Source organism: Sceloporus undulatus, chromosome 6, assembly GCF_019175285.1.
Source record: "Sceloporus undulatus isolate JIND9_A2432 ecotype Alabama chromosome 6, SceUnd_v1.1, whole genome shotgun sequence".
In the NCBI taxonomy this organism is placed as follows: domain Eukaryota; kingdom Metazoa; phylum Chordata; class Lepidosauria; order Squamata; family Phrynosomatidae; genus Sceloporus; species Sceloporus undulatus.
In genome coordinates, this window is record NC_056527.1 from 24,829,218 (window position 1) to 24,852,398 (window position 23,181).

Consider the following 23,181-nt stretch of genomic DNA (forward strand, 5'->3'; position numbering starts at 1 on the left):
GAAAATACCTACATTATCCATGAACCTGCTTCTGGGGATTTAAGGCCAACTCCAACATTTCCCCATTGCTCTGGCAACAATAATTCTACACTGAATTTGTAGCAGAACTGGTAAGATAGGCAGGTTTTTCCACTGACACAGAGATTCTTCTGCTCCACTGTAACTTCTACTCAGCCAATATGGAGGTACGAATTGTGCTTCAGTATGTATTTTTCATTCTCATCTTCAGTTCTCAGGGTTAATAAATCTAAATGAAACAACCTTTTGACAAACCTCTGTTTCAATGCATGTGAGAAATTACAACCATTAAGATGGAACAGCATCATTCTAAAACAAGATGATAAAGAATATAACATTCAAGTCATTTCTGACTTATTGGGACCCTAAGGTGACTCTATCATGGGGTTTTCTTGGCAAGATTTGTTCACAGAAGGTTTGCCATTGTCTTCCCCGAAGGCTGAGAGCATGTGACTTGCCCAAGGTCACCCAGTGGGTTTCATGGCTGAACTGGGAATCGAACCCTGGTCTCCAGAAACATAGCCCAACACTCAAACCATTACAAATTCTGATGGCTGTGTTAGACAAATATAAAACACTGCTCAATGTGAATTATAGTTTTGATAATTATATCCAAATGTATGTTTATAAAAAGCAACAATTGTCTCACGCTACAAAATTCCCACTCAATATACAAACATGAGGGATTTGAAAGGCAAAATAAAATGTTAATGGCACACCTACAAAAAGTAATTTGTCTGTCCTCTTACAAGAACGTAATTTAAAATAAAAAGAAATGGTCTAAATTCTAATGATGTTGGAACAGTTGTAAACCTCAATCTGGATATTGAAATGTATCACTACTTTTATATAATGCAAAATATCTTGTCCTTTTACACTCTCCAGTTCAAAACGTTACCAGGTTAGATTAGCTCCTTAAAGACATATGACTGTCGCATATCAATGTGCAACTTGAGGCCAGTGAACTTCATTTCCCCCAAAAAAGAAATATTGTTTATATTCATTCTGTAAATACATATCAATAAACTTTTAATGTACCACAACATTACAGTTTTGGTGCCTCAATTTTCTATCAAGTTAAGGACATAATTAGAAATTCTGAAAGTTAATCGTCTGGTATCAGACACCACACAGGTTCAGCAAATACATCATTACTTTTTATCTCAACACTTGACAGTGCAAATATACATTCTACTTGAATGTAAATCATACTAAGTTCAATGGTATTTACACCCAGGTAAGTAGGTTGACTGTGGTTAGATAAACCAAAAGGCTGTAAAAATTCTTCTCCATATAATTACAATTGGAAAATGCAAAAAAATTAAAAGCAAGCAACATTATCACAAACTAATATGGTGCACTACTAAAGAAGTCCTGGTACAATACACAGTATTGCCTAATGATACATGCCAGACAAATCTGAACATTTTCTGTACCAAATGTTTGGAATCACACTAATTATCTCTCTGACCCATAAGACTATGTACTATTAACAAAGTTTGACTGCTATCAAACATTTCACATACAATCTTTCACAATGTATACCTAAATTTATTTTGAGTATTTAAGTAAATATTTTCATTATACATAAACCTTTGTTTAAAGAAAAACATTTTTTTCCAGATTTGCCAGCATTACTATTGTCTCAGGAAGCTAAACTGAAGTAGTGCTACACTCAGTTCATCTAAGAGGTCAATGTGCCTCAGTTGCCTGGAGACTGATGGTTGCTACAGCAGCAATAGATAAGCCCAACTAAATAAGCTTCAGCTTGAAGGCAGAAAGCATTTACTGCCAAACTGAAACATTGGTATAGTCTTCTCAGCATGCAGCAGTGTGCACAAAATCTTGCAACTATCAGCTTTGCTAAATTATATTTATATAGGGGCTTATATTGCTGAAACCAGTTTAGTAAAAAGTATAGGTTTTAATTGGACCAAACACTACCACTATCAGCAACTATGATTCCTTTGTTCTTGTAGTGGAAGTCACATGTTATGTGGAATTTTCCCTCTGGCTGTAAATTCCTCTTTCCTACCCCCAAGTCCCCAGCCACAATGACAAAGAAAGAGGATTTTACTTAATTTTGTCTAGTATTGTGTAAAACAACATTTTAAATAGAAGCAGACACTGTAACAGAAATGTTATCATGTCCTTTCAAGCCCTGACTGAAGTCTAAACGGAACAAGTGAAAAGAGTCTTTTCCTGGAAAGAGTCAGAAACTACTACACATCCTTTTCAGTGTCCTTATAATAAGGGGGGAAGAGAGTAAACTGCTTAGATACAGTTTTATTCCTGCCATCCAGAGGAGGTCACTGTAGAATGATGTAAACACCACCTTTCAGAAGCACAGAAACTCACAAGAAAGTTCTGGGTCTGACATCAGATTCTCCCACAGCCAAGAACATGTGGAACTGCTGCAGACAGCTGAACCTATTAACAGCTTAAATTCCAATATAAGCTAAATGATACTGATACACTATCAGTCCTCTAAAGAAAAATAGTACACTCATATTTTAACTGTCCCTCAAATACTAAGAAACAGAATAGGCATGCAAGTACAGGTTGAGTATCCCTTATTCAGAATTCGGAAATCCAAAATCCATAATTCTCCACATGGGTGGGTGAGATAGGGGTACCTTTGCTTTCTAATGGGTCAGTGCACATAAACATTGTTTAATGCACAAAATTATTAAAATATATTGTGTATAAAATTACCTTCACGCTATGTGTATAAGGTGCATACAAAACATAAAAGAATTTCATGTTTAGACTTGGGTCCATCTCTAAGGTTTCTCTTTCTGCTTATGTAAACATTCCAAAATTAAAAAAAAAAAGATTCTTTTCACATCTGACCACAAGCTTTTTGGGGAAAGGATGCATTGTGAAAGTCCATTATCTCAAGTATCTACAATCAATCTTACTGCATATCTACAGAGGAAGTCCCATTGAATTCAGTGGGCTTACTCTCAGGTAAGTAAATATAGGATTGAACTCTTAGTGATTAGTTTGATTTTGCTAGGCTCTGGTCATGATCCAAAAATAACAACTGTCTAAGCTAATGGACGACCGGCTCCCACGTGAAGTCCTTTCTTTCTAAAAAGAAATCTATGGCCTATTACAGACAGGCCAAAATAAAGCTGCTTCGAGTCACTTTGGAGGTATGGTATTTCAATGATGCATGTGTCTAAGAGTCCAAAAGCCGCACCAAAGGCACATTCCAGTTCTAAGGACTGGAGTGCAGCTTTGGTGAGGCTTTTGGACTCTTGGACGCATGCATCATTGAAATACCATTCCCAAAGTGACTCGAAGCAGCTTTATTTTGGCCTGTCTGTAACAGGCCTAAGTTGTCCATTATTCAGGCCTGTTACAGACTGCCAAATAAAGCTGCTTCAGGTCTCTTTTGGAAGTATGCTGTTTAAATGATATGCATCCTAAGAATCCGGAAGCTGCACCAAAGCTGCACTCCAGTGCTTAGGAATGGAGTGTGGCTTTGGCGCGACCTCCGGACTCTTAGGACCCATGCATCATTTAAATAGCATACCTCCAAAGAGACCCGAAGCAGCTTTATTTTGGCAGTCTGTAACAGGCCAGTAAAAGGCTAGGAATAGCAAACTGCCTCTATATGAAGAATAAAACATTCTTTAAATACATCAGAAGCCAGCCAGAAAGGCAGCAGACCTATGACAAAGATACAAGCAAAAACTGTGTAAAACTTAAGTGAATTCTTTGCATCTTCACTACAAAAGATCAAGAGTTATTCAAAGCAGAATACTTTTTTTCTTGAGTAATACATAAGAATATCAATAGCAATACTACGGTATTTGAGGGGGGAAATCAAGCATTTCATATAACTGGGAGACTGCCTGTATTTAAAAAATGACCTTAGGATGAAAGCAAGTTACCACTGTGAGAATGGGTTAAAATATTTTTGTGGATAGAATTGCTAAAAAGTGCAGACACACATGCACTGAAACAAAGTCAACATGATTTTGCCTGAACAATGCCCTTCAAAACAGTGCTTCTCAAGAAACTGAATGGAGGAGACTGGGAATCTTTTCACTACTGTGCCATGGACAAGTACAATATATGCCCCCTTTGGCTACAACTGTTTTATTATTTCTTGCGAAGTCATCAATTCATTTTTTTCTCACCACTGCCACCAACTGTGAGGATCATTCACCCACCACAATGGCACCAAATGTGTGGACTTTCACTTCTCCCACTGCTACCAAGTGTGATGAACTGACTCAAAAACCAGCCAATCAGGAGCTGGCTGAGGAGTTTGAGGATTCCACTTGGCAGTTGGTTTTGCCAGTTAGGGTTTAGAATGTTGAGAGATGAAGTTCGAATGTTGACAGTTGGGGAACAGTAGAGTCCAAGAGAGGACTGTGTTCCGATAGTTCCTGAGGGAACAGTATTTTGTTAGAGGAGGTGTTAATAATAGACCAAGAAAGGGTCTGGGAGGTCCAGAGAGGGACAGTATTAGTTTGGGAGTCTAGAAACGAGAGACTCAGTGTAGCCAGACTCAGAAAGAGGGGTTTCGGTTACATAATTTCCGGAGAGATATTATAGCCTTGGTGGCTGAGTTAGTAAAAAGAATTGCCTAAAGAGGGACAGGGAAGTCCTGAGGGGGTTAAAGAATATCTGGGGAAAAGAGGAACAACAGTAACGAAGTAAAGAATACAAATGTAACTAAGTAACTCATGCCTGAACTAACAGCTGTTTAATGCCATTTAGTTCAAGTAATATTTGTTCAAACCCTTTGTTCAATAAAGTTCATATTTTGTTTTATCTAAAGGCTTGTCTGCCATATATATTATATCCACGCTACTATATTATATAATACTGTGAACCAGGGTTTTAAACAGGGTGCTGTCATCAATTATATTTGGTAGTAGAGCATAGAGTCGTCACATAAATTGGTGGCAGCGGGGTGGGATTAGAAAACCCCATAGGCCTGCCATAAGGTGAAGGAGTGTTGCCGTTACATAAATTGGTGGCAGCGGTGGGATAATAAAAGTCCCAAGCGCCTGCCACATCAGAGAGGGGGTTCATTACACCAAGATCACCTGCAGAGTTCTACTACATGTTTTCATGGTTCCTGTGTAAGAGTTTTTATAATCCTACCATTGGACACTACCAGCTCTGAACCATGGCTGCCACAACAGATGGTGTGTGTCTCAACTTAACCAAAAGCATTCCCTGTGGTCAAGACATATATTTTAGAATTTTAAACAGAAGTACAGCATACATTTAAAGATTATTTAACACATTTAAAAATTAGTTTAGATATCTACTACATCTACTCACTCTTTCCCTAAATGCTAATTGACTCTACCAATTTCCCCTTGTATCTTCATAATCCAAACTTTCTGAGTCTAACTAAATCCTGTTGGTTCCTCAAACTAACTCAAATCTCTTCCTCCAATTAGTAACTAATCTCTTAATTTATGAAAGACCTCTCTCTCTCTCTCTCTCCGTCGTTAACATGAAACTTGAAAGGCCTTTTGAACATACCTTCAAACATTCAGCCAGTTACTAGTCACTCCCAACATCTCACACTCTCGCCTCTCCAAACATATCATTTACCTTATTTATTTACTTTACACATTACATAACCATACTTCCCCTTAGGTGAGTATGGTGCTTGTTTCAGAAGACACCTAGAAAAAGCTGGTTGTTCTGATTAAACACTACAGCTGATTGGTCGAATAGATGCTTTATTTTGCCAGGGTCCTAATGGAGAAGACAATAGGCAAGGAAACTACTAGTTGCAATTCCTTGTGCTTGCTGTCTTGCAGCTTTTAAAAATATATAAACACTTAGACACTATGGCTTGTACTTACTTCTCTTAGGGAATGTCAAGATTAACATACAAAGGACCCTCTTTCAGCAGGGTCAGGCAGACCCCACAGGTTGAAGATGTACAATTAATAGTTTCAGAAATGATGGAATCAAAGTAGCCTGGTGTGGATGAACCATGTTCTGTGGCTACAGAACACTAACTCAGTATTATAGGGGATAAAACACTAGATGGTGGTGGGAAGGATATATCTTGGAGGAGATTACAGCCATAGCCATGACTACAGGTGGCTCAAACCCTTAAGTATTCAGAGCATAACATTTTGTTGCAAGTTTTATTTGTGTCTCTACATGTTGCTTTCTACATGCAAGTGACTTGAAACAATTTTGTAAATAATGACTTGCCTGTGGTGAGGAAACTAACTAGGATTCTAATAACCAATACCCATCCCCACAGTTGGTAATGGGTTCACTGGGCCAATTCAAAATACCACTAAGAGAATGGCAAGCTTTAGGGTTTCCCATCATGCTAGGAGGTACAAAAAGCAATGGACGGGGGGGGGGGGGGGGGGAGAGGAGAGTCCAGAAATTTAACCAGATGATGTGGCAATTACATTCATAGTTTAGACTTAAGCCTCAAAATTACTTGAATAAATTAGTCACTGGTAGATACTGCAGGTATCTAATAATGCCTGGCACTTTTAACAGCAAGAAGCGTCAGACATTTTGAATACATGAAAGGCAGCTATAACTAAAGATCTCTCTCATACATGACCTCATTATATTAGCAAAGCTGGAAATTAATTTTAGGTGGTGTGCTATATTAAAAAAACAAAAGAGGTCAAATTCTGTTTGGTAGTACTATAGTTTATGAAGCTATAGGGACCCGGAATAGTGAGCCCTGCTGGACTACCACATGTGGCATGGACTTCTCAGTGGTAACATTTGAGATTTGGTTACTCACACTTTTGTCTATTAGGCACCAGCTAAAAATTCATTCATCTGGAGAACAAACAAATGTTTAATTTGCCTTTGACTGGCCTTTATATTGCATTGCATTTTAGTATTTATGATTTATTATTTCAGATATTTGTGATTTTATAGCTGTGAGTTTAAATATTTTTCTGCTTTTATACAGGATACAACTGTCTGTTTTTACGTAGGTTACTTAACTGCCCTTAACAATTATGAGAAAAGGGAGGGAGGCATGAAACAAATACTCTTACAAGATTTCTTTGTATCTTACCCCCATTCCTGGAGAATAAGGAAAGAGCTCCTGAAAACTACTGCAGGACACATGCTTTAAATACTGAGAGAAAATATGCAGATTATCAAACACTTAATAGGAAGAAGATATTTTTGGACAAAAGGAAACAAACAAAAAACAAAGCAGAAATTTTCCCTGTGTAACCAATTCAGATAGAACACACTGCCTATTAATTTGTCCAGTAACAGCAGAAGGGCTGATAGTGAAAGTAAACAGGAAGAGAAGACAGCAACAGTAACTCCAAAATGGTATTCTTCTTCCCAAAACAAAAGTTCATTATGGTATGTGGTATGACCATGCAGCCTTGCTCTGAGGCTTTTGAATGAATAGGTGCACTTAAGCATTTGCTAGAAGATGACTAATAAAAATATCACTTATTCCTATATTATAACATATGTATCGCACACACATAGAGAGCCATAAAGATTAAATCCATCAAGCAGCTGTAAAGAATATGTGCACCTAATACAAAGAAACTATAAGACAGAAAACCTCATTAAGTAACTGCAGCTACAAACAAAAATAACAACCTAATAACAACATAGTTGATTTTTGTCATTTTATGTGTTATAGAAAAGAGCAGAAATAAAACTACAACCTGAATAACAAGCAGGTAACAATAATTTTATTTATCCTTTGTCCCCCAAAACTCACCTTTGCACTCCCTTAGTTCAAGGAAAATTTCAGTTGTTACTAAACAGTTGCTTCACAGAAGGTTTCTTATATACCTGCCTTTATTTCCCAGTAGCACCTGTAACTAATGAATGAAGGCACTTGTAGAATAAGGATTTTATCAGGTGACAGAGTCCTTTCTGCCCTTTCTAGTTTAACACCTTTAAAGCTTGATTGCTTTTCTATTAAGGTTTTATATCTAAAACTTTCTAAAGGGCCTGCCATTTTGCAATATTTTAAGCCTAAATACTGCTGCTCGATTTCCCCCACTCAGTTCAGCACTAGAGGTGTTAATCTAATAGCACTATTCCTCCTTTAATTAAACCAACAAACATTTTAGTTTCATGAGATTCAGGACCTACAGGTAAAATTAGCATGGCTAACTTCAGATCAAACAACATCTAACCAAACATTGGATAATATTAGCAGGTATCACTGGAATAGAAGATTACAGGCTATTTTGTAAGTAAAAACCATTTCCATCTTTCTGTACTGTAACTAATAAAATGTTGCCCTCTTTGTTATTTAGTGAGCATTGCCTATACAGACAAAATCTTCATTTAGCCATTTAGCATAAACAGGGTTAATATAATAACCTGTTAGTTATATATAGAATATATATAAAATAATGTACTTTTCTAAAAACATGATTATATTCTTGGTCGTTCTATGACCAAAGTGTATACAATGTATACATCACTTAAAAACAACAACATAATAAGGAAAAATAATAGAATCTACAACAACAATGAACACACCAAAAACAGCTGAAACAAACACTTGAATTAGAGCCTCAAAATACCTGTCAAAATTATATTATCTCTTTACAAAAATTATACTCAGAAACATCTGGAAGTCACTAGTGTATCTATCATGATATATATTAATCAAGAACTTATATACTGATCAACATATTCATCACTACGTATTATCTATCAAAATCCAATGTGTTCAGTAGAGATATGGTAAAGAACATTATTGAAAGTATCAGCCTGGAAAAAAAACACATGTATTGCTAGTAAATGGTAAATAACATGCCTTAATTCCAATATACAGGTGCATGGTAAGCAGGCACTGATTGTCCTATATTCTATGGCCCAAAGAATCAATGGTTGGGTTAGCATTCAGTGCGTCTATTCTAGTTGTGTTTAACAATAGGATTCAGACCTATATCAAGACTTTTGACTTTACACATTGTGAAATTAGTAAAGAGAAAAATATAATCAGAATAAATAAATAAGGGAGTATTACAGCACTTTTATCCCAATATTCTATAAGAAATACCCAAGGACATAAAGATCTACTATGTTACAGTTTAACATTTGTACCTAATGAATAGAAACAGTATAAACAGCCAATATGGCCCATTTATCAAGTCAAGATTTATTATCTCCAGTACTTGTAACAACCTACCTGAGTTGTAGCTACAGGTGTCGTAACTGAAGGTGTAGAAGACGGAGACAAAGTTCCCACTTGCTGCACATGGTCAGAAGACTGCTGAGGTAAATGTGAACTGGACACAGGAGTGCTAGATCCTGAGCCAGAAACTATGTTTGGAAATGATACTGCTACATCATTACTGTTATAAATGCCTGCAAAACAAAAACAAAACACATATACACATTTTTCTAGATTGAGTAATACATGAGATTTATTATTAACTAAATTATAGAAGATAGATCTAAATATGGTAAATATGGTAAAATCTTATATTCCACTTTTCATAAAATACTCACTTTGAAAAACTCATTAAAGCCAAAAGAAGAGGCACAAGAGGGTCAAACAGGATTTATGTTTGTGTTCAGGTCTGTCTTTTGGTGGAGTTTATTTAGCCTAAGAATTACAACTGTAACCTGAGAACGTTCTATTTCAAGAGTAAAGAATACTTCTTGAATATGGCATAGATTATTAATCTGAATAACAATGATATCTCCTACATATTAATTATCTCCCAATAAAAGTTTCTGAAAAAATTAATAGCTATTGAAATATATTTTTAAATAGAGAGTCATCTCAAGGGTTGGTGATCACTTTGAGCCTGCATTATTGTTCTTCCATTAAACATTTTGGAAAAAGTTGATCTTATGTTAGTAAAGCGATTTGGAATGCAATCTTTCTTCTTGACCACACAAGCACTGCTACTCAAATGCACCTTGCCTAAGAAGGAGCCAGCTTCTCAGGTTAATAAATTAGAGAAATATTATTCACAACACACAATGAATAACAGACTATTCCCCTTATTTTACACATAGTCAAGTCCTTGCAGGGTAAGGATGTTGCTGCTCAGTCATTTCTCTTTCAGAAATTGCAATTGCCACACCACAGGCAGTGTAAGCATTTCTACTAGATGACTGATGGGCCTCACAATACTAAATAAAGGCAGGAGAAAAGATCTGAGATCTCCTCTTATGAGGACACACATAGGAAGTGGCTCCTTTCAGGCAACTTTTAACGTTTGCTGGGAGCAAATCTGTCCAGATGAGAGAGTCTCTATCAAATAACACACACAAAATAAACTATACTGAAGAGGTCTCTGGACTGTCATAGTTTAGTGTTGGAAGTGATGGCAGCCAACTCAAAAGCCTGGGCTGTTCCGACCATAAATGATGGTGGCCAGGTTTACATCAGGAGAAGACAGATATGTGTTTATCAACAGCTGTCTAGATGATCTGTAATAGTTTGGCACAGTATTCTGACTCCCAGATGTTCAACAGCAAAAATGTCAAAATGACCCAATCCTAAATTACACTGCTAAAATCAGGAAACCAGGGTAACTATGTAACTTGGAGTAGATTTTTTTGGTGGAAGGACCATAAGCTTTGTTCAGTTTAGATATTCGAAACAGAATTATTTAATTCTAAATGTAGGTCTTTGGCCTCAGTCTTTGCTTGGTGGATCTCAGGATTCTACTCAAACACCAATAGATCCTAAAAGTCTGAAGTTTATCTACCTCAGCATTAGAACACAGAGGCTGTCAGTTCTTCATTTTTACTGTAGGACAAAAACAGTTATTTTTACAAACAGCAGGTTCCTTATCTAGTAGATCTATAAACCATAAGGTGAACTGCACAATGAACAAGTTAAAGGTTGAAAAACAATAATTAAAAACAATTTTAAAAGGAATGGAGGAGTAGTGACCTGGGGAGAGTTAAAGATACATTTTGGAATGTGGCTTATTTAATTTCAAGAAAAGAGGTTGAAAAACATTTTACTTGACATATCTGGATTTACACTAAAGGCAGTTATTGGAAATGGGAGTGAATTGGGGTTTGATTTATACAAGGTTTATATAAAGGCTACACAACAACAAAGCTTGAGACAAGTATACCAAAAAACCCTAGTTCTGCACAGGAAAAAAGTTCAAAATAGACACAGTCATGCAGTATATTTTCATACCACTTAGTCAGAGGTTCACAAATTTTGACTGGTTTTCGTAGCCAAACCATTGTTTATAATAGCTATTGTGAAGTACTATCTCGCCATCCAACTATATCAATATTATAGCATTATCAAAATAGGTATCACTTTAGCCAAAAGCCCTATTCAGGCATTTAGCAGGTGTGTTGTTTAAACAGAAAAAAGAGGGAATTCCTGCCTTCCCTCACATCACTTTGCTTATGCAAAACCAATATACTGGAAAAGAAGAATCTCTTCTATACATGCAGGGAGTTCACATATACAAGTGCCTTGATTTTTCTCCATGTGTGCTCACATGGGAGGTACCCTGTATGTATAAGAGAATCTCCTCTTCTGCAATGGTGCTTTCACTTGAACAAAACAACAGTGGAAGGGGGAGTAGGGCTGGGACACTCCTTTCCTTACATGGTTAAACAACTTGCTTATCAAATGCCTGAATTAATGACACTATGTATTAATAATTTAGGCCTTATATTTGTTGTTGAACAAATAAAGATTCTTCATACTTGTATTATGTTCGTTTTATAGAATTTGAGTGTCTTCTATTATCTTCAAAGTTAATTACCTCCTGCTTCATCTGCCACCACATAGACGAGATGATATTCATTACAGATTTAGATTAGGTTTTTCCTAAAGCATGATATCATGATATATGTTATGCTATGCTTTAGGAGAAAAATCTCTAAGGAAAGGGAAGACCCAAAAGAGTCTATTGAGGCAATATGCTGAGAACATTGACTGTTGTGAGGGGATAGAATGGTCTATCCTGGATGAACGTATAGTTAAGTGTTTTGGCTGGCTCCCTGAACTGCACCACTTCACACTGTTCACATTTTGTTGCAGGTTCCATTTATTAAAAGTAAAGGTAAACGTTTCCCCTTTGATATGACTGTCAAGTGATGTCTGACTGTAGAGGGCAGTGATCATCTCCATTACTAAGCCAAGTGAGCCAGCATTGCCAAACATGACTCCCTGGTCATGGGGCCAGCATAGCTGCACAGAACGCTGGCCCCATACAGACAGGCCAAAATAAAGCTGCTTCAGGTCACTTCGGAGGTATGCTGTTTAAATGTTGCATGTGTCCTAAGACTCCGGAAGCTGTGCCAAAACCATGATCCAGTCCTAAGGACTGAAGCACAGCTTTGGCACAGCTTCCGGACTTTTAGGACGCATGCATCATTTAAACAACCTAACTCCAAAGTGACCCGAAGCAGCTTTATTTTGGCAGGCTGTTACCTTCCCACGAAAGTGGTACCTATTTATCTACTTGCACTTTTACATGCTTTCAAACTGCTAGTTTGGCAGATGCTGAAACTAGTGACAGTAGCTTACTCTGTTATGTGGCACTTGCGTCTCGACCTGCCAATCTTACGATTTCCAGAGTCGGCGTCTTAGCTGCTGAGCCACCACATCATTTATTGCTGTTCTTAATTTTCCAGGGTTCTAAAAATTCGATCCAGTGCACACTTACATGGAAATAAATTCCACTGAACTCAGCAAGGCTTATTTCTGAGTAAACATGCACATGATCAGGTTGTCAAACAATTAACTTTTGCCTACCAGCCAATAGGTTGTCATTAATTCCCATTACCTGTGAATTCATTTTTAAAAAGGCCAGACCCCAAATGTACAACATTCCATGTATACAGTAACTAGCATCTAATAAAATACTTAATTTTTAATTATTCTTTGAATGCTATTGGGGCATAACCTTTGACAGAACTGTGTACCAAACAATTATGGATAAGATTAAATATTTTGCATATTTTAGACATAATATACAGTCCGAAGTGGAAGATAGCCAAAGGGGGCTACAGCCTTGAATGGAATCTAGTAAAGCCAGTCACAAAAATAAAGAGAAAAAAGCCTTAGTAGTGGAATAACACTATTATCACTTGCTATACACAAAAACTGTAATAAAAGGAACCTGAGGAACTATTGACCTATCAACCTCCTGCAGGCATCTACAAAGTTTTCACTGAGGAACTGAACAAATGACTCACTACAACCTTGGATTTCATTCAATCAATAGAACATGCAGACCTTCAATCAGAATTTTGCACAAAAGACTACCACTGATAAATGAACATGTGGAGAACATTCTAATATAACTTACCATCATGTATAGTATTCAGAAACTACAAGATAGCTTTTGAATTAGGGAAAAAGAACTCTGTGTAAAATTTATATTTTCATATGCACACAAAGGAATCTACACAGAGAATCAGGATTTCACTGGGGGGGGGAACACACTTTCTGCTTCTATTGCTCTGATCACTTAAAGTGACTGAACTTGTAAAAGGGGGTTATTTTTACCCACATCATATTGATTTTTTTATAGGCTTCCTAAGTGCACTCAATCATGTTGTTTATTTTGTGAATGAAATGATAGTGTTAGAAAACATCTTTCGGCAATGTATAAGTCATTATTTGTTTTCCATACAAGACACAGCTGGCTTTCCATTTAATAACATGCACATTTTATTGATACTCTTAACCATTAAATAAATGTTTTGATTTTAATATCATGTGGTAGCATTTTACCCCAACTAATCATAATTCTATACTTAATAGGTTTATTAAAAACTTTTTGCATTTGCATACTTAGATAGAAAATGTATTCCATCATCTCTTTTAAATCATGCCAAACTGCCTACCCAAATGGAGGGTTCAGTGCCTTTGTAAGATCAACTACCATCAGAACAAATTCTTCCACCTTTTCACATATATTTGCATGATTACAAGTCTCAATACCAAATGCAGCTGCTATGCATTCCTTGCTGTTGATTCAAAACATTGTACAGCAAATTAACAAAAGACTAAAACAAACTTACATCTGACAAAGTTACTCAAATACCAAAACCTTTTGTCAGTTCTGCAGCACATACTTAATTATCATTTCCACATTGGTAAGAGAATGGTAGATTTTATCCCAGTGAAGGTTTCAAGGTGGCTTCAATATGAATTAAAACAGAAGACAGCTTAAAACTAATCAATTAAATTATATCATTTTTCAAATTAAAAAAATTAAATAAGCTTTCATATTAAAACAATTTAAAAGCATTTAAAGCATAACAAGAAATGGGGAGACTACAGCCCACCGCATTAAAACACACCCCCATAACTGTTAGCTAATGCCTGTCCAAATATAAAGGAGAACCAAGAAGAGGCCACACTATCCTCTAGATGGAGGTTGCACAGCCTGGGAGCAGCCAGCAGAAAAGCTATTTCTGTGAGAGTGGTGGGACTGATGGAAAGCCTTTCTATAAAGATATTAAAATTTGGGCAGGCTCATATGGGGCTTTTTCAGGTAGATGGAACCAAACCATATAGACTTTAAGTCATAACTGTCACTTTGAATTGTGCCGGATAACACAGAAATAGCCAGTGAGGCTGTCATAACAAGTACAACAGGCCCATGGTATCCACTGGGATTTGGTTCCAGGCCCACCTCATAGATACCAAAACCCATGGACAGTGAAGTCCCATTAAATACAGTGGGATAGTAAAATGATGTTCCTTATATATAATGGTAAAATCAAGGTTTTGGGTGGTGGTGGGAGGAATATTTTCAAAGTGTGGATGATTGAATCTGTAGGGGCAGAATTTGTGGATATGGAGTGCCAACTGTAGTTTGTTCTCCCTGTAACCAGATCCGGTCAGTAGTTTGGCCATACCATGTTGGTTGAATTTTCACACATTTTTAAAAGAGGTAATCTAAATGGAATATGCCCAAGACATATGTTAATGTAGCCAGAACAGACATCTCCTGTCATGGCCAGCCAAGAGCAGGACGAGGGGGATGAGGAGGAGGCTGTGGCTCCTCAAGTGCAAGAGGAGATGGAGGCTATACCAGGTCCTAATCCTGCCCTGCCAGACCCCAGCCCTGATCTCCCAGCTCCAGGGTTGAAGCTCAGCCAGGTCCTAGCTCTGTGGGGATCCCTCTGAGGCTCAGCAGCCTAGTGGTGACTCTGGGGAAGAACCAAGCCTGGAGGTTCTTTCCTTTAGGCAGCGAAGAGCTGAGAGTTCTTGCGTGCGTTGATCCAGGAGGCTTGCAGAGAGGCAAGCTGCTGATAAGCCACAGCTGGCATAAGGGAGGGCATCTCTCATTTAAGCAGCTGGGGAACGCCGACCCTTTGCCAGCAATTATTGCAGAATCCTTCTTGGTGATTGCTGTCAGCACTGGCTTCTTGTTTCCTGAACCCTTGTTTGTCTTCAACCTACGACTTTGGAACGAACTGGACTATTGCTATCTTCTGGCTGCCCTGACCTTGGACCGAACTGACTTTGGCTCTGTTTGTGGCTTGCTTCTCTCAGACTAACAGAAAGGTCTGTAGACTGTTTCCCAGCTCCTTTCTTGCTGAGCCATCACTATCAGCGTTGATTTATGTTGTGCTGGCCACAGTCCAGGACATCTCCCGATATTGGCAGGAGATGCAAATGTACTTCCAGCCACCCCTGAGGGCTGCCCCACAATGATCAAATCTTAAAAGTAAAACAAAACAAAATAACCCCATATCCAAAACAAGAACTGTTGTCTGAATTTGCTTTCAGAAGCAGAATTACGGATGGGAAGGTATTCGTTATAGGGATGGATACATAACTGAGGATATACAGGTTGAGTATCCTTTATCCAAAATGCTAGGAGCATAAAAGTTCTGTATTTTGGATTTTTTCACATTTTGGAATACCTCTATGAAAACATTGTATGAAAACACTGTTCCAGGGGTTGCTGGTTTTAAACTATTTTAGTCCCCTTAACTTTCAATATAGGGAAAGACACAAAATTAGGAAACTAACAATATCAGCATCCTGATTATTATTTTTTCCTCCTAGTCAAAAATCAGGTGGTAACATTAAACCTTCTTTGGATTTACTTTAGTACGTGTCACAAGAAAACGTGGATTAAGAATGTACTATACTATCCCATATAAGCCAGCTTGGATTTCCATATGGTGGAGGGCGTCTTTCTGTTCTGTCACATTCTAAAGCACTTCTAGAAAGAAATGAGAGCACCCAGACTTCAGTACTCTCTCCTGAGAGAAGATAAGTTGACTTCCTGTCTGTTGTTTTCCCAAAGTCAGGCAAAGATGTCTCCATTCAGGCAGGCCTTTGGCAACTGACCATGGTTCTATGAAAAGAACTTTTAACTGGTTGGGCTCTGTATTTATAAGTATTTACAACTGTATTAATTTTTGTATGTTCATTTATTTTATATATTTGTATTATTTTGTTTGAATATCATTCATGGAAGATAGGCCAGATTATAAATTAGGTCCCATTAGGGAGAAAGGTGAGATTGAAATTAAATGAAATGAAATAGAGAAATTATCTTCTCGCTAAGGGCCAGAGCAGACAAGCAGGAAAAAGTGGGTCAATGGTAGATTTTCTTCTTTCTACCTCTCTGGACTTTCTACCTACATCACAGTCTCAGCATGAAAAATATGGAGACAAACATCCTTTTTCTCCCTTTCTCTCTCTCCTCCCTCCCTTCCCCACCAGCTTTTTCGAGGCTCACGGTTTCAGCATCAGAGCAGTAGTACCATATTGGCCCGTATATAGGTCAACCCAGGATTAAGCCCATTTTGGGGCTTAAATTTGTCCTGTACTGGCGTCGGGCTGTTTATATGCTGGTACAATGATGCACATTTTCCATCTTTAGTCAGAGTATCTCAGTTTCTTTTTGCTCTATTTTTTAGCCCCAGATCATAGCTTCATTGAATTTTTCACCCATCTGTGCTTCATACATCATCTGAACAGCCAGTCTTCAAAGTGGTTAGAAGCCATTTTATTTGGTCAGTGCAGACTATTCCCTAAGTCCCCCTAAGTTGCTATACACAAAGTAATGCATTCCAGAGTCTTCAGAAAGGGAAGACACACATTTGTCTACCTACAATACTATGTTCTGGAATGTGCAAAGATATAAAAATAAAACTCAAGTAGAAAGCAAAGCAGAATCTTGATTTTACTGTTTCAGATATTCTTTTCCCCTGCTTCATTTTTAGCATCAATAAATATTAACAAAAGTACCAATTGTATGCTCTTTTTAAAATCTTAGAATTCCCTCCTTTTATAATCTAAGAGGCTATACAGACTGGCATAAAAAGCATTAGGGTGGAGAGGGGACATAGCAACCGCCTACCCGATTCCACTCTGATGCCACCATCATGCCGTTTCTGCAGTGCAATGTTTAGAATTCTACGCCGAAGAAGCAGAGAAAAGCCGTTGCCGCCACAGCAATAATGGCTTTTTGCCAGCTCCCTAAGGAGCTGCTTTGTGCCATATGTGCCATGGCCTCAATCCGACAATTTGCCAGCTCCAAAAAAAGCAGCAGAAAGTCACCCTTGCCATGGCAGCTTTTCCCCATTTCTTCAGCACAGCATGTCTAAATGCTGTGCTGGAGAAACAGTGTGACGTCCCCCCCCCCTCGCCATCTGGTCAGGAGGACAACGTGACAGCCGTATCGGAGTAGAGTTGGGGCAGGCGGTTGCCACGACCCCACTCCACCCCAATGCTGGCTCTTTATGCCAGTCTGTATAGCCTCTGTGTCAACTTTAGGATTTATTGTTTAAATATTTACTAGCCAAGTTAAGTACTGCATCAGATATTATACAGCATCTAGAATGTTCTTTAGTTAGTCTTAATGTTCTTTTATACACTTCAAAATATTTGTTTTTTCTCCTTTTTGACAATTTAAACAGACTTTTTGAAGTTAAAGTGTGATTGCTATCTCACAAATGAGTTACCAGGAATTTGCTGTGTAATAAATTGGTTCCAGATGTTAAAAAATGATTGATCGCAAGAAGGCATCTTGAGCCTTATTTTCTTTAGGAAGCTCTTACAAACATGCAAGGTTTTGAATTTATCATCCATTCCACAGTTTGATCTACCAGTTTCACAAGGCTGCTTAAAAATCACTGAGAAATAAATAAATTTACTAAAATAACAATATATTTTGGGTTATGTACTCAAATACCAGGAGTGAAAGATCCTGCTCAATCACCTCAGAACAGAGCTTCAATTGGAAAATGGCACTAATGAGAGAACCTGTTGCTTGTAACTAGCAGCCTAGTTTCTAGTGACAGGAATACCTGGCAGAGGAACACATTAGGCCATCTATAATAGGGGACAATGTTGGAAAAGTGCTATCAAATGTTTACATCATTCACAGTTGGTACCAGTTGCTACTTCTGAAAAGTTCTCAGTGGCAATCCATGTAGAACACTTGAGAATAATCATCAGTAAAGAGTGATCAATACACGTATAATAATAGGATAGACTGTCCTGCCATTAAAAGACACAAATGAAGCCAAAAGGCAACCCTGGACATAGATGCTATCTGGACATTCAGATATAAAGCATTTGCTGCTGCTATTGGAGAATGTATCCATCTACAGAACAAATTAATTTCTTAGTAAGACTAATGGTTTACACACAATAGCTTCCTTTTGTATGGGTTACATTTATGATTCTCCAGCCCATTATCAATTCAAGACAATAATTCAAACCATCTTCTATAAATTAATCTCCTCCTCATTTAATCCAGTAGCATAGTATAGCTTTTAAATGTCACAAGAAAAGATAAAACAATTTAATCCCACAACATAACGGATAAGGAGCCAGGAAGTAATTTCCCATTACTGCCTTGATACTTTTTTCAACACTTTAAGATGGACACCGACTTCCTCTCTCTAAGGAATTGTGCCTGTTTTCCTTCCAATAAATTATTTTCAATTTCTTTTAAAAGATGCGAACAGTATGCTTTTGTGTATGTGTGCACATGGGTGCCATCAAGACACCTGTCAATTTCTGGCCTATTTTTTAATAGATATAACTGAAAATTCTGATACAATAAATAGAGGGAAATTGCTGGTACTGTAACAGACATAAACTATTCTCTGCATATTCGTCATATTGCCAGTATCTTTTTCTTTCTGTTCGAAGTTCGTTCATCTAAATTTTCCTGCTTAAAATATTTGCCTCTGTTCTTAAACAAAAACAGCCAAGAGTGACTTCCCGAAACCATTCTACCATTCTTGTGTACAAACACTTATAAAGTTGGCACAAGCAAAAAATAAAAATTTGAATATGAACAGTTCAGGAGCACTCTCTCTCTCTCTCTCTCTCTCTCTCTCTCTCACACACAAAGGATACTAAATCATTCTTTTAATATGTACAGTTTTAACTGTTGGGGAACTAGCTGCAATTTTAAGGAAGAAACAGCATGTCCAGGAAAGGCAGTAACTGTTAAAAAGCCATGCCACAATGCCTTTTTTTTTATTTTTTTTGCTTTCATATAGTTCCAAAACACACTGCAGAAATAATCCAGTTTGAGACCACTTTAACTGCCCTGGCTCAATGCTAGGGAATTCTGGGAACTAATTTTAAAGACATTTTAGCCTTCTCTGTCAGAGAACTCTGGTGCCACAATAAGGATAGGTTGCATACCTGTCATGGTATTTCTTTAAGTGGTCATCTGCGAATTCATACAAATGGGTTGTACTGCGCCTGCGCAGTGCTGCTCAGAAAACTTCTAGAATCACTGGGCAAAGTTAACTTTGCAACTGTTTTGGCAGTAGCTCCGCCCATCCCTTATAAGCCCCTTGCGTTCCCGCTCTTTCCCCAGTTCCGCAATTGACGCCGCATGAGCGACATGAGAATGAGCCAACGAAGAACAGGGCACTGAGGGGAGGACGGGCGGGATTTGTATGAATTCGCAGATGACAACTCAAAGAAATACCGTTTCAGGTATGCAAACTGTCCTTCTTCTTCGTGGTCTCTGAGAATCATACAAATGGGTTGAGACTGACAAGCTTAGATCAGCGGTGGAGGGAGTGTGATGAAACCCAAGCAAGGTTCAAAAAAAGGTGTGAAGACCCTTGGGGCTGTAGAGAGGCCAAAGGGAAGGACATTGTAGTGGTACATGTCAGGCCCGACGGCAAAAGCCAGGAACCTCTGGTGACTCTCGAATCCCCACGTGAAAGTAAGTGTTCTTCAAGTCGATGGTCGCAAACCACAGTCCCTGATGCAACAAGCGTAAGATGGAAGCAAGGTTTACCATACGGAACTGGCAGTATGACAAAAAAGCATTGAGGGACCTTCGGTCTTATGCCCCCATCAGCTTTAGGCACCATGAAGTATCTGGAGAAGAAACAACTAGGGGCCTCATCAGAGTCAATGAGCGAGATAGCGCCCTTGGACAAAAGAGTGCGTTCTTCATCGAGAAGGGTGTCTGAGGGGGTGGTAGAAACAACAGCTCCAGTTGGAGGGAGCTCTTCAAACTCAAAGGCATATCCCCTACAAACAATGTCTAAGACCCAAGAGTCGGAGGTGACAGAGGCCCAGGTGTTAAAGAAGGGCCGAAGTCTATCAAGGAAGGAGGAGGGCAAGAGGACATAGTACTCAGGAACCCTTCAGGACCTCTTCTTTCCCTGGTCAATATCTTGACGGTGACTTTTATGGTACCAAGTAGGGGCCTAGCGACGGCCAGAAGAGGAGGACTGGGAAGGGTAGCGCTGCCTCTGGTGCTCTTGCTGTTGGTACGGTCGATCCTGTTGGAACGGCCTCTGCCCATGATACTGCCACTGCTGATAGCGCTTTTTGAAGGGAGGCTGGGAATGGGTAGACATACCATACTTCCTGGCCGCGGCCTTCATCTGGTACTTGTAATTGAGCCACTCATCGGTCTCCTTGTTGAACAAGCCAGAATCGTCGAAGGCCATGTCCTCGACCATTGACTTGGCACCAGGATTGAGGTCCGAAGAACGGAGCCAGGCATGTCTCCTGAGCGCGATGGAAGCCGCCATGAATTTCGCTGAGCAGTCCGTGGAGTGCCGGTCCGAGGTGTTGATCCAGCCGCCAATGGAGTGGGCTTCATCCCTAATTTCCGTTAGGACATGTTGGCAGTCATCAGGAACATCAGGGATGACCGGCGAAATTTTCTCCATGAGGCACTGAATGTAGGCCCCCATATACACATTATAATTCGCCACCTTGAAGCCCAGCACCGAAGCAGAATAGGCCTTCTGAGCCAGGCCGTCGATCTTCTTGGCCTCGCGGTCAGCTGGCAATGTCGACATCTTTGGGGTGAATGCCTGTTGGGAACCCTCAATGGTCGCAAATTCTGCTTCGGGTGGGACGTGAGCCAGGAGCACTAGGAGGGTGAGATCCTGTATAGGGACTCAATCTTCCTAGAACAGGGGTAGGCAACCTACGGCCCGCGGGCCGAATGTGGCCCGGCAAGGCCTTGAGACCGGCCCCAGTCCGGTCCTGCCACCGATTGCCGCCAGAGCCTTTGGCCTCTCGCGTGAGGGCGTGGGGCCTTTGGCCTATCAGGAGGAGGCAGGCAGGGGGGGGCAAGCAGCGGGCAAGGGGGGCAATTGTCTATAGAAGCCTCCGAAACATGCATTTATATTAACATTTTTTTAAAAATCAGCAATTATTTTGCGCGTCCTCCATTTAAAAAAACAAAAACATGTCCTCCATTTGAAAATTTTATCCTACATTTGTCCCGGTTTATTTATTTATTTAAAAAATTATTTAATTATTTATTTTTTGGCTTCAGCCCCCCAGTTGTCTGAGGGACAGCAACCCGGACCCTGGCTTAAAAAGGTTGCCTACCCCTGTCCTAGAAGATGCAGTCAGCGAGGTCGGAGTGTCCCATGAGCATTTTGCAACGTTCTCAAGGGAAGGCAAAAGTGGAGGGAGGTGTCGGCACTTTGCCGTGGATCCTCCTCTCGACTGCATCCTTAGCCTCATCCTCGACATGAGAAAGTTGTAGCTCCAAAGTGTTGGCCATCTTAATAACATGTTCGGAGAAGGTGCGGACATCATCCGTTGGGGATGAAGAGCTGGGCTGGTATAGCTCTTGCGGAGATTGAGAAGCCACATCGTCTGAGGAACTGAAATCGATGCGAGACGCATGAGAACCCTCGGGTCGGATCCGGAATCGGTATCGATGGTTATCTGAGTCGAGGCATGGCATGCCAGAGTCGGTACAGGCAGAAGTGGCTTAAAGGTCAGGGCTGGTGCCCGACCCGTTGGTGGAGTGGTGGCTGTGCGCATTGGTGTGTGCCCTGGTGATCCCGTGGGTCGTGTCGGAAGTCCCTTCGAGACAGAAGCCTGCATTGAGGTATATCGCCTCCCACATCTGAGGGGACGTGCCTCTTTTTGGAGGAGGATTTAGCGCTCGTGTCCTTTCGGCAGCTCACCTCCTGGGCCGAACTCTTGTCGGAGCCTGAGTCCTTGGTTCTAGCCTTTTCTGAGGACTTCGGCTTCAAACTGGCTCCATCGGTCGCCTGCTGTTTCGAAGGCTTTTCGGCAGTGGCACTTGGCTCAGTGGTAGAGATCTGGGCCACGGTGGCACTAGTCTTGGTCTTGGAGCCCTGGGCCACAGAACCGGCAGCGGCTGATGTCGATTCCAAAGCCGCGGGTGCTGAACCCGGCCAGTCGGTATCCTGAGGCTTGAGGACCCCTTGGTAGATGGCCGTAATCAATCGGGAGTCGCTGTTCTTTCTGGCCTAAGCGGTCAAAAACTTGCACAAGGCACAAGCTTTAGAGTTGTGATTTTTGCCAAGGCAGAGGAGACAAGAAGAGTGGGGATCCTGTACAGGGTCTTACCACCGCAAACATCACATTTTTTGAATGGTGCCAGAGACATCATTAAGCCGAATCGAATCCAAAGAGAGGTCAAAGACGTGCCGAATGGTCAACAATACACCGGGGAGGGGGGCTTCAGAAGAAGAATGGTCAAGAACAGTCTGAGTCAAAGTCCTGTAAACAAGTTCAAATTACACAGAACAAAGTTCCCTAAGCAGCTAACGCAGCGGAAAGAAGGAACTGGGGAAAGAGTGGGAACGCAAGGGGCTTATAAGGGATGGGCAGAGCTATCGCCAAAAAAGTTGCAAAGTTAACTTTGCCCAGTGATTCTAGAGGTTTTCCGAGCAGCACTGCACAGGCACAGTACAACCCATTTGTATGATTCGCAGAGACCATGAAGAAGAAAC

General features: G+C 39.7%; 1 protein-coding gene across 2 annotated transcripts in view; it reads right to left on the minus strand.

Moving 5' to 3' along the window:
• MLLT10 (MLLT10 histone lysine methyltransferase DOT1L cofactor) overlaps positions 1 to 23,181 on the minus strand; it is a 120,578-nt gene that overhangs the window by 25,214 nt on the left and 72,183 nt on the right. For both annotated transcript variants that reach the window (XM_042471912.1, XM_042471913.1), the window contains one exon: positions 9,173 to 9,351. In XM_042471912.1, coding sequence (XP_042327846.1) covers positions 9,173 to 9,351 — 179 coding nt within the window. The remainder of the gene's footprint in view (positions 1 to 9,172; positions 9,352 to 23,181) is intronic.